This window comes from Pyxicephalus adspersus, chromosome 6 (genome assembly GCF_032062135.1).
Source record: "Pyxicephalus adspersus chromosome 6, UCB_Pads_2.0, whole genome shotgun sequence".
Taxonomy (NCBI): Eukaryota; Metazoa; Chordata; class Amphibia; order Anura; family Pyxicephalidae; genus Pyxicephalus; species Pyxicephalus adspersus.
In genome coordinates, this window is record NC_092863.1 from 48343574 (window position 1) to 48356426 (window position 12853).

General features: G+C 39.0%; 1 protein-coding gene across 1 annotated transcript in view; it reads right to left on the minus strand.

Annotated features, from left to right (window-relative positions):
• Positions 1 to 360: 360 nt before the first annotated feature.
• FBRSL1 (fibrosin like 1) overlaps positions 361 to 12853 on the minus strand; it is a 272324-nt gene continuing 259831 nt past the window's right edge. Inside the window, exons 16-19 of the mRNA XM_072413928.1 lie at positions 10824 to 10950; positions 9877 to 9960; positions 8962 to 9187; positions 361 to 7969 (exon numbers count right to left, since the gene is read on the minus strand). Of these exons, the coding sequence (XP_072270029.1) occupies positions 6727 to 7969; positions 8962 to 9187; positions 9877 to 9960; positions 10824 to 10950 (1680 nt within the window). The 3' untranslated portion in view covers positions 361 to 6726. The remainder of the gene's footprint in view (positions 7970 to 8961; positions 9188 to 9876; positions 9961 to 10823; positions 10951 to 12853) is intronic.

Here is a 12853-nt window from a genome sequence, read left to right on the forward strand (position 1 = left end):
TGCAGTTCCTTACTAAGATATTAGGCTGTCATATGCCCCCAAACTCATTTTTCTATTTCATCTGGAAGAGGGCAAATCCAGGAACTTCTCAGCACCCCCTTGTAGTTTTACCAAACAACTTCACTGTGGACATATTACAGAAACCTGCTGGAATGTTGAGTTAGTAGCAAGAGGTTTCCAATGGCCACCTCTCAATTCTGTCACATAAACCCAAATGTGATTAGTGGAGCACCAACAAGGGAGGGGGCAGTTACACTATGTCTACAGAACTGACCCCCATGAAAATGGGAGGAACTATATGGAAGAATTTGGCTACAGGTAGAAACTTAGGTAAAATGAATCTCCTGACATGGACAAAACTTTTTGGATTTTCCTGATTTAATTAGTAGCTCATTGGTCCCACTTGTTTCTTGAAATTGCCATCTACCTCACAAAGTCATTACTGATATGTGTCGGAGAATATGGGTAAACATGCCAATTTTCTGAGTAGCTTTGCATGTCCCACCCCATGCAGTTATCAGCCTAATGTGGGTAGAGAAATCCACTACATGGAACCCTTAAAGTACACCTAAAGGCAAAACTTTTATTTAGATTTGGGTTGGAGTTTTATTATCAGGTTTCTATTGGTTCTTGTTATAGAGAATTAACCTATCAAATTGTTCTGATCACCAATGTTACCAGGAACGAAAGAGATGGTACTTTTGATTTGCCAGCAGAACAGATATAGAGGGAAAATCTTCACAGTCTTGAAATGGTGACAACTGATCCCATGGCAAAGTGATTATTTCCCTTGGGAAGATTTCCTCCTTTCTGTTAGATCTACAGGACAAGAAGTGAAAACTTCCTGAGACAGAGATGGCTAAATCGAACATGAGAAAATGTAGATTTATATAAAATGTAAGGGGTACATGATTTAAACCATTCACTGTGTGAACAGGAAATATCATTACAACAAAAAGGTACAAGTAACATACAAATAGCATTTTATGTGGGAGAGAATATTTTTCCCTATTTAGGTAACAGAACATTTATTTGGCCAAACCAAAATTGAAAAGTTGTATCTATACGTGGTCATAGAGATTGCCAAATGTACTAAAAAGTGCAGTATGAAATAAATCTTTGTAAATAAAAATCCTTTACTGTGGAGCGCAGACACAGGGAAAGTGCACCTTTTTCCAATATGGCCACAGACTCTCCTCCCACCCTCACCTGATGTGTAGTGTGCCTGAAGCATTGATCCCGGATAAGACATTTGTATTTGACAGCTCCCAGGGACAGATTTCAGCAGTCTGGCTACTGCAGCAGCAGCAACCTGCCATACAGAAGGCTGAAGAACAGGCTGTAAGGGCATGCTTGCCCTGAAACTCAGTGCATCTTTTCAAATGAAACTAGAGTGGCCATCCTGAAAATGGATCTGGGAAAGTTGACTCTAATATACAAATGCTGCAAAATTTTGTGCATATCTTGGCTGATTGAGATGAGGATTTAGAAAACCACTCCTGGAGAAATAAGCTTCGCATAATTATCTTACCAAAATCATGTTCAAAAGTTCTACTTCCTACTATCTGCTCTACCACCATTCTTGATATTTTGAGTCTCCATAACTCCTGCAAAGTGGAACAGGCATATGGTTGGCCCTCCTAAAACAGGGAGGTAAAACCCTCTGGACCAGTGGTTGCCAACCTTTTTGGACCTACAGCCCATGCTTAACCGGGGAGCTGGGTGTCACTCAAAGGGGAAGAAACTTCCCCCATATTGACATCATGTTGCCAGAACCCAGCCACTCTCACATTGCAGGTCTGAGCCACATCCAAGTCTAGAGACACAACACGTCCACCGCCGAGCCTGCGATCCGTATAGGGGGACATGGTCCGCAGCTCTGGCTGGTTCCCTCCTCTAGCGGGGTCAGGAGAAGGACCCTGCTGGGGGGCACACCGCTGCCCTAGACCAATAATTGTAACTTGCCTTGAATATACATAAAGTCTACAGAGCTGCCAAATCTGTTCATGTGGGCCCTGTCTGCCTGTGTAGTTGGGGTCTACATCCTAGATATTGTCATTTTTGTCATGAACCCCCAATCAATAACCTTAAGGGACTTTGTATCCAGAGAGGTGTTTTCCCTTTCCTGCTAAATAAAAGATCTTTTGAAGATATGCGGACAACATGGCATACCTATAAAACTAAGAATAGTCTTCACCAGGTTGACCTTATATTGTACTTTAGGGTAAGCAAGTTCTATATGCGTAGTCACTATATTTCTTATCTGTCACATAAGATAGCAATATATAGTAGCTAGCATTACCTCGTGTGAAGCCCAATAAAAAAAAGTATCAGAAACAGATCTCCCCTTCTTCAAGTAGCAGACAGGCAATAGTAGCAATTCACTTGAAGAACAGCAGGTACTCTCGCACCAGCATTTCATGCAACTCTAATTACATAAATTTAGGAAAAGGGCAGGACACCGTTTGGACAATTTTAACAAGGGTAAAAGTAGGCAACCTGATATTGTTTCTTTGTAGGATTCTTCCTACCCTAACCCACTATGCAAGACAAATTATTATAATCCTACAAAATTACTATGCATGCTTCTCTGGTACCACGTCTATGGATCTTTAAGTGAGACAGCCATTTCCTACAGCAAGTTCCAAACCATTCCTCACACAGAATCCATCCATTCAAAATGATCAGTTTTACCAGACTTTTCTAAAACCTCATATTGCTTTGAGCAAACTGTCTGCCAAAAATTGAGAGGATTAGCAGTTATCCTGACATCTGGGTGTAAACTTGGCTTGTTTATTCTGTTATGTCATTGATTGAAAAGTACTTCTGTAAACATGGACTATGACTTGATAGTTAATTTATGTGCCCCCTGGCAACCTGACCAATTAGTGCATTGTAGAAATTGTTGGTTTGTCTATACTTTTCCAGATATTTATCTTTCAGACATAATGAAGCTTTTCCATTGTACGAGGACTATAAGGTGAGATGAAAGGTTGGACACACTATCACCACCTGTTTCAAAAAAACATCCTATCCTTAGTCGTTTATAGGATAACTATAGTGGCAAATTTAACTACCTACAGGTCAGTTTTTGACACAAGATATGTAAACCTGGTTTTAGACCTCTTACCACAAATGTCCTGGCCACTTTCACGGATCTCCCTTAATCATCTATATCTGCTCTTTACCCCCAACTTCTGGATCTATATGTGTCTCCACTGAACACCTCTAATGTAGCATCCTGGGTGAATGACCTTCCTGTGGATGATCTTGTTACTAAGCTACTACAAGGTTATAACGCAAATAAGGATTTTACATTAGGCATATCTCATATTTACATATGCCCGTTCCGCCCTCACTGTATGCAGAACTGAAAGCCTGTGGTTTTGTTCCTCCATTAAGTCTCTTTGGACTTAAGTGGTTAACTACATCGCTCAGATGTAGGTATATTCCCTGGAGTGTAGGCACTTATATTGAGTCAGAGTGATTGGAATATCTATTTGAATTGTTACCAAACTCTGACTGCCCTGCCCCCCCCAAGCCATTTCTGCATTTTGAATAGCATGCCAATGAAAAACTATTTATTTAGTAATGTCTGCCTAATAGCATGCCGTACTAAACCAGAACACATTCTAGTGTGAAAAGATCCTTACAGTTCATGCAGGGAGCATGAGCTTTGCTAATTATAGACCTCTTAAGTCTGACTTAGTAGACAGCACTGCTCCACACAAAGAACAAGGAATCTTTTCTGCATGCAGCATGCTGGCAGGGGATAGGATTTTCTACGAAGGCTTTGGTTGCTTTCTAAAGAGTATTAAACGTATGGGCTAATGCAAACCTAAATGATGTAATAACAAGCATTTTACTGAAACAGACGGTGGACTGAAACAGGTTGGTGCAGTGGAGTGACATTTATTGGGCTACAGTGCATCACAAAGGCCCTAAAACTGTGTTAATGACATATGACTACTAGATTGTGAGTTCCTAAGAAATACAGTAACAGAACTATGTGCTGTGTAATATGTCAATTGTAAATAAAAAATATAAGACTATATGCACAAAAAAAGCATGTTTTTCTGAGTCATTATTAGACTATTTAGATCAGGGGTCAGCAAACTTTTTTGGCTACTAGGCCATTTAAGGAGATCAAGGCACACTAGACCGGACCTTCGCTCGAGTCCCGCACTAATGGCTCCCCCCCACACCCGGAACACCCCTGAAGTAAAATTCCTCTCCTCCGCAATGCATATGGAGGAGAGGGAACATCCCTGAAAAGAACTCCCTTTCCTCCACAATGCATATGGAGGAGAGGGAGTGTCCCCTTACCCCAGCGGCGGAAGTGTTAAGGCCGGCTGCAGTAAATAGGTAAGGGAGGCATAACAAGGAAGCTCAAGAGTCGCAGGTTGCCAACCCCTCGGCTGGTATTAGGCCAGAACAGACTACTGGCTAGGCCGTATTGAGCCTAAAGGCCGGAGTTTGCCTACCCCTGATTTAGATGAATGGGCACTCTAATGGATGGATGTGAAAGGTTTCCAAGACTTTGAACACCTTTTGATTTGTCTGAACTTAAGTTTAACTTAGGCATACACAAATTAGGCTTTTCTGAGGCAATTATTGTACACAATCATAGGAAAATGTGTATATATATATTTAACTAAAAAAGTAAAATTTGGTAATTAAAATGTATAAATGGAGATGAAATGATTCTTAATCGGTCTGATCTCTGTCATATAGGGATTCATGTTTAGAAAGACATATAGACTTCAACAGGTAAAAAAAAAAAAATGTTTTCTTGCTCCTCTAATACCCATGAATACTTGAACACTCAGACACATGATAAAAACCAGAAACGTTATTCAGCTTCTGAAGGACTGAGTATGAAAAGAAGTATATCGTCCATAAAGAAGGACCTATCTTTTGAATATAGCTATCCATTGTCAAAATGCAAGTTTTCCTTCTGAGGGAAGGTGGAGTAAGAACACAACTTAAGGACTGGCTTTGAGGAAAGAAAACAAGGATTGGCCAATGTTTTCTAACATGGATTATTTGTTCCCATGAATAAAGGAGTAGATAAATCTTAATGTTTCCATTTATACCCTAATTAGGACAGACAGGTTGCCCCAAATGTGCAGTTTGCTTTTCTTTCTCTAAGGCACATTTTGTCTACTAATGAAAATAAATCAAAATAGAACACGAAAGCAACAGGTTATTTACAACAGCAGAAACAAGAGAAAAACAAGAGACACAATATTAGAACTGAAGGATCATGTTTGTAGAAAATAAAATTAAAAAACAAAAGGGACCAAAAGATTGTTGCTCATGTTTAGACACTTTTTCTTTCCACCATTTTATATATATATATATATATATATATATATATATATATATAGATATTATAGATATATTTATATATATTTGCTTTTGCGCACTTCTAAAATTCTACCGCTCTTGTATACAGATTTCAATTAAAACACTGCACAGGTTCAAAGCACAAAGGGTTCACAGGGAAAATAAATAGGTCCATAAGCTAGCCTGGTTGAGCTGCCATTTAAAGTTGGAAGCTACCTGCCACCATTCCAATAATGGTCACAAGGGAACGCGTTGCTGCAGTCCTTTAGATGGTCCACTATTCCTGAAACACCAATTCTGCTTGATGAGTTTTGGCTTTTCCAGTGTTCCATGTGTCAGTATGTGCCCTTCAAATTCTTGGAAGGTGGTGGAGGGAGTTTGACGGCAAGAGAACAGGGCAGAATTTGGGAAGAAGTAGAACTCCCTCTTCCAGGACCCGCCTCACACACCAATTGCATAGTAAGATGATGATGTGTTAAACTGCGAGTGTGATCCTTGAAATCCGTGTATTCTGTTTTGTGTGTGGTATCACAAAGTCTGTGGTGAATCCGTTTCATATGAGGTGTAGCAAACTATTAATGAAATATATACAATCCTGCCAGGATATTTTATCCAGAACAAAAACAGAAGAATATAACATTATAAACTGTTTTTATGATAAAATAAGGCAAAAAGCAATTGTTTTGTACATTAATCTTATTTTAATAATAGATCTGTGATTTCTGTTCAAAATGATAGCAAGAATGTTGATCTGTTAGATGCAGAATAGAGAAAACAATCCTTAGAATGTTATTACTGCCCTTCAGTACTGGAGGTGTTTTGTACAGACAAAGTATAAATATGCATTGCTATGTGTTTCTGATACCTCCTGTAATGAAGGGGTTCACACTCTGTTATTTTGTGGAAAGAACAGGTTTACTTATATTTCCCTCACCAGAGGCAAAATGCAACTAATATAAAATTAAAGAAAGAAGGTACTTTTTTTTTTTTTTCCTGGAAGAGACTAAGAACACCGTAGCGAAAAACAAAATACTGTATAAACTACAAAACTCCATTTAAAAAGTCCCTCCCCTCACTAAACCCGTCCCATTGGCTAATGAGCCTCTTAAATCGAAAAATAGTTACATGACCAGAGACCTTAAGAGCAGAACCCTTGGTTTCCAGAATGGAACATTTATCACCCCTGAACTGTCCTTCCTGGCTAAAGGAAAGAAGTGTGCTTAGCCTACAAATTTACATTTACAAAAACAGGAGAAGAAAAGAGAAGGTTTTGAGCAGTGCACTTTGTAAAATATTTTATGTACAAGTTTAAAATTTATGGTGTTTGATTCCTGTGGATCTTTTCAATTTTTTTTTTTTTTTTTTTTTAGAAGGAGACTATCGAGCCTCAACTTCTTTAGGATTTCTGGAAGGTGAGAAGTCCCGTGCTTCTGAACTTGTGAGGGGATTAGTCCTGCGGGGGGAGGCGGGCCTTGTGTTGCTGGCTGGCACTAAAGGAGGGGGGGCACTTAGTGCAGCTGTGGGTGGTGTCCGGTTTAGGATTCCATTGTGCATGGCGCCTGAAGGGCTAAGTCTAGGATAGGTCACACCGCTCAAGTGTGGCATGAAAGAGGGCATGTGTGCCAAATGGCTCTCTAGTGGGGAAGAGTGCAGATGGTGCATCCGTGCCCTTTCTATCTCTTCCCTTAAATGCAATCGTTCTCTCTCATCATGTCTCAATCGTTCCTGTTCCCTTCGTGCCTCTAAGAGCTGTTCATGGCTGTAATCATGTGGCTCTCGATCACGGTAAGATCGATCATGGTCATAGAAGCTGGCAGCTGCTGTTGCTGGGTACCTATGCATACCATCAGCACGTAAGTGGAAATCCATCCGTCTCTGCAAGTCCAGTGTGCGGTAAGCATCACGCAGGGGGTCTCTGACTGGGTCCCATGCAAAACCCGCATGTGGAAGCCTCTCCCTGCCTGTAAGAGGGCTCATTCCCATAAGTGGGGTCATTACCCTACTGCGGTCCAGCATATTCAAGTTGTTCATTTGGTGGACACTACCCATTGGGAGTTGCATGGAGGTTGCCATTGTGTGGTGCAAAGATAATCCATGCAAGGAACCTGGGGGTGGAAGTGGCTGATGTTCCACCGTCCGGACCGGATGAGGAGGCTCTGAGCCTACTACCAACACATCTGAATCCTCTTTGCGTTCCTCCTTAACTTTGACATCACTCTTGATCTTCTGGAGATCTGTTGGCAGTTCGGGCTTCCTTTCACTGTCTTTTCCTACAAGGTTGCTTAATTTTAAGCTTTCACTTAGGATTGGTTTACCATATGGTGACACAGACTGTATGACTGGTTTACTGCCATCCTCTATCGTCCTCTTTTCGTGAATGGGGGGCTCTTTCACTGGGGACCGGCTTTCTTTGATCTTGTGTTCCGTGGATGGAACTTCACGTAATCGCTCAGAGTTTTCCCGTTCAATATCTTTGGACCTGTCCCCTAGGCTGCCTTGTCTCAGAGAGTCATTAGGGGTCTGGCTGTTGCTGCGGATGAGGTTGCTTATTTGGTGACTGACAGGGGCTGATGCTGGAGAGGATCTGTTAGAATGATGTCGGCTCTTATCCAATATGTCCCTAGGAAAAGAAACGTAACAGGGTACTCATTACAAATGCTGTAAAACAGTAAAATAGGTGGATTTTGGGGTAGTGATATCGTGCACTACCAAAGGACTTGATTAATGAATAAAATTTTATGCATGCTCAGTAGTTCTTGCAGACATAACAATATATAGGTAATAAACTTACTTTTGTATATTTTACTAAAACAGTTATCTTAAAAGTCAATAAAGTAAATAATTGAATACAGTTGAGTATTGCAATCAAATCCTCTGTATTATGCAAGAAAGTAATAAATTGTGGAAAAAAGTAAAAAAACTTCCAATACTGATAAACGCTGGCAGCTCAAACTGGACCAACACTAGCAATGCCAGGAGTTGTGTTTTTATTGCTGTGTCCTAGTGAAATTTTATACTAATTATTTCTTGTTCTGTTGTCACAAATAGTGTGAACAGAAACCTCCTCAATCCAGGCAATGGAAGCAAAAAACAGACATTTTAACCCTTTCCTACTTAGAATCGGTATGTCTATATTGGAGATTTAGTTTCCATTCTTTCCTTACTATCCTGTGATCTCCTGGTTCCAGACACCTTTTTTAAACTTAGTTGGTGTACACAAGATATCTCCTAAACTACTTACCCCTAATAACTAAAAGAGCTCCTTGAATCAGCCTATTTTGTGATCATGATTAATGCATAGCCTACTACAAGGCAGATCATAAAAGAGTGATGTAATACATAACGTTAAGTATATTCACAAAACGTTAAGTATATTCATAAAAACAAGATATTTTTTTTAATTTGTAAAGATTTGTAAAAAAAAAAAAAAGTATATATGGTAAATAAAATATGCCAGAATATGTGTCAGTCTATCTGAATTTTTTAGTTACAATAAATCCTTAAAGAATATGAAAAATGTAAGGCAGCAGAGAACTACAGTTTGTATACAAAAACATGGTCAGTCACATCTTCACACATCAAACTGTCTATGTAATGGGAGGTGTAGCTTACCTTTCTTTGTCTCTTTCATCTTTTGCCAGGGACAGCTCCCTCTTGTCCTCCTTGTCTCTGTCATGATTGGTCACAGAGGAACTTCTTTCCGAGTCTCCTACTTTGGACCACTGTGGAGGAGTTGGGAAGGATGGTGGCGTCCGATGAAGCCGGTTCCAGGGTTCATGAGGGTTGCTAAAGGTCTGAAGAGTCGGGCTTTCTTTATGAGCGTACAAGCTGTTGTGTGCTGTGGATTTTTGGAAACGGGGTGTTAGCATTTTGGGAGAAAGATCCAATAAAGCGTGGTCTAAAAACAGAAGCGCCACTACATTTTCTCTGCTGGAAAGCACATAAAATGTACTCAGCTGTGTAACAAATATTTGCCATTTGGTGAGTTTTTAGTCCTTTATTATCACATGTGCATTAAGAGCAGCATAAGTACGCATTTTGTCTTCTTTATGAGATTTCTGGCAGGTACTGCCTTCATGCAGAGATAAAATAGAGAATTCCAGCTTAATTTGCAGTAGGAGCCATTTTAATGTGCATACCCATTAGTGAACTTTTTGTTATCAGAATAACAGTAAGAGGCACTGCTGCTTTCAGACACACACCACCTACACCCTGAAGTGCTCAGATAATTAAAGTGCTAGAAATAGGTATATTCCTGTATCCTGAAATCAATGTATTAAAGATCAGGATCAGCATTTTCCTGGCTGCACTACTATGAAAATCACAAGCACAGCACCACAGCCACCAAAGCACATTTAGATTTGCCTTGCAGCATTTCAGCGGATATGCAAATAAAAAGTGCCAAAATTACCCAGAAATAACTACTAATAATCTCCCCTGGGGTGACAACTAACCAATCAAAAGCAAGATTTCTACTTGTGTCATCAGCCTAATAAATCGACTGCAAACCCCTCAGCCAGTACTTACTTAGAGCATGACTGGCTAATCCTCCAAAGGCATTGCTGCCTAAGTTCCCCAGGCCGCTGAAGCTGCTTGACCTGCTAAATGGATCTGGAAAGGCAAACAGGTATTGAAGAGGCGTTTATTCCAAGAGCACTGGAGAATGAAACGCGCTCCTGATCCTACATCCTACTACTGGGTTATCTGGGATGGAAAGAGTCCTACATAGCCATAGGACTCTCCAATTAGTAGGAGCAGCAAAAAACAATTTAGCTTTTTGGCAGCTTCAGCTGCACAAAGACAAAATATATTCTTTGGGGTGCTAAAGGACTAATGTTTAAACTTTAAGTATTTAAATTTTAACGTCAATGGCAACTTCTTTATCACTGTGTGCGAAGAAAGAATTGTCTTAGTCTGTGTTGCCTTTGGCAGCCAATGAGATTAGGTTAGTACAGTATATGACTGTAAAATGAAGCATTACTAGATTGTTGCTATGAGCTGCACAGTTTAGACAAATTCCTCCCTCAGATACATTGACAAATGAGTAGAAACCTGTATAAAGTAATATTAACTAGTGTAGCCCTTTCTAGCAAAGTCCCATAAAAAGTTGGGTAATAGTATCAATGCTAAACTTAAAAAATTACGACAAATTCTAATTCCTCATATGAAAACATATTAACTATATAGTGGTCGATTACTGTAGTATCTTTTACTGATAAAAACTGATATTTTAAAAAAAAAAAAAAAAAAAAAAAATTTAAAAACCAAAATAAAGAAAAATTCTAATACTTGGTCTAAAAAGTGTGAATTCAGGTAGAAACTAAAAATATGCAACATGGCATATCAGTTATGCCACTACATGGTGCAGTAATAAACTGGCTGTGTCTTTACTTTAAGATTTAAGGCTTTAAGATTAACTCCCCTACCAGTAGTTCCATATTAATGTGGCAAAATGAGGAACATAATTTACTTACACTTACCAGCCAAATGGCTTGTTGGCAGGAAACTGCTGTGATGTGGAGAAGGTCCAAATGGTGTTGCCCCTGGATGTGTTGGACCTGAATGAAAAAAATTGAAAGTCATTAATGAGAAGTCAAATATCTAGCCCTCTTTCAGTCAATATTATTTCACTGTATTAACCAGCAAAGAGGGCAAACAAAAAACCATACGGATCAGCGCAGAACAGGACTGCAATTCATTTACTAATTTGTTTTATTAATTGAAATATCAGCAATGGACACTGAAATATCCTAATGCTACAATATACAGGTCAAAAAGTAAAAACTTTCATATTCACTTCAGATTTTAGAAATTACCTAATATACGGAATACAATGTATTAAATCTAAACTAGGAATGGCATTTTTATGCTTTGCTTTATAGTACTTTCCTCTTCTAAAAGTGAGAAAGGGGAAGGGCGACTGCAGGGAAATACAAACTAAGTCTTTGTAGAGAAACACTAATCATTCTAGATCAATGTAAATGTACATGTTTTAGGTTTTAAAGATGTAAACAGCTAAAGAATTTTAGGCTTTTGTCTACAAACATACATTTCATACAGGGTTCAGTCATGACACTGGATTTACATTAATATGAGTTTTCTAATAAAAGCATGGTATTAATGTGTTTTCTTTCATACATTTATAGAAACTTGGTAGTGAGCCATCTAAAAAGGCTGTCAGGGAGGAAAGATATTGTGGTTCACTTAAAGGTCTATGAATTTCAGTTATGCAAGAAGCCAAGTCATCTCTTAAAAAGGCAACTACAGATCCTAGTGGTGCATATCCTTTCATTGTGCTTACAAAAGAGAGGCGACATGATTAAAACATGGAACTTGATCTTAGGCTACGTACACACATCAGATGATTCTCCGCCAATATGAGGTGTCGGGCTCGTCTAGGACGAGAATCTGAGGTATACAGAGGTCGTTAAACGTCTTTTATGGATCCATCCTGGTAGATCCATGAATGTCAGAAGAACAATCGTGATGATAAAGGGATAACAGTATGGCGCCAGTATGTACACCACTTGTTCATTCATCTTTCAGTCGTTTGTCGTTGGACACGATTGTAAAAGATAATTTCCAACAGCAATAATCGAACGTGTGTACGTAGCCTTAGTCTGGAGTTTTTAGCAGACCTGATCCAGAGCGATCTTGCCTCCCTTGTAACAACAGATAACTGACCTATAGCTTGTTGATAACGGGTAGCAATACATTACAATTAAAAAAAAAGATGATGCATAATGTTTTAGGATAAGCTTCAAAACTCAAAAAGGTTCAGAACTGTCACAAAGACAAAATATTTAAACATTTATAGACTTAGGGAGGAAAATGATTTGGGGCTAAAGAGAATAAAGTGAGCTTTTCATCTATATAATTACTTTTCATAAATCAATAGTGCATGTCAGCATTACTAAATCACATCATTCTTTGGTAAGGAAAAAACATTTTGCCTGGCAAGAATAAAAAATTGGATCTTTGGTCTTGCCATCAAACCTGGACAATGCAGTCTGTTTTCAGCCACACAAACACAGTGCCCAAAAAACAGACAAAGGAATCTCAGCCTGCATATGTATTGGACAGTATGGTTTCCCCAATATTCCTGTGTATATAAGTGCTTTGCGGAGAACAAATATTTTTAGGTTACATTTACATAGATTTATTAAAATATTTAAGTAACACTGATATATTTCATATGTTTAGAGTAAAAACAACAAACTTGTTTCTCTGTGTTTTTTTACAACACATTATTTAGTTTTGTTCATACTTTGAATGATGTATAACACAGCATTCTCAGTAATCGTACAGTACACTAGTATGTAGATTAGTGCATGGACAATGCACAGAACACAACCTTTTAGAATAGTCTCAACAACTACCGTATTTTTCGGACCATAAGACGCACTTTTTTCCTCCCAGAAGTGGGGGGAAAAAGTCCCTGCGTCTTATGGTCCAAATGTATCAAAATGTATCCTTCCCAGCTGCTGTCCCGTCCCCCCGCTGC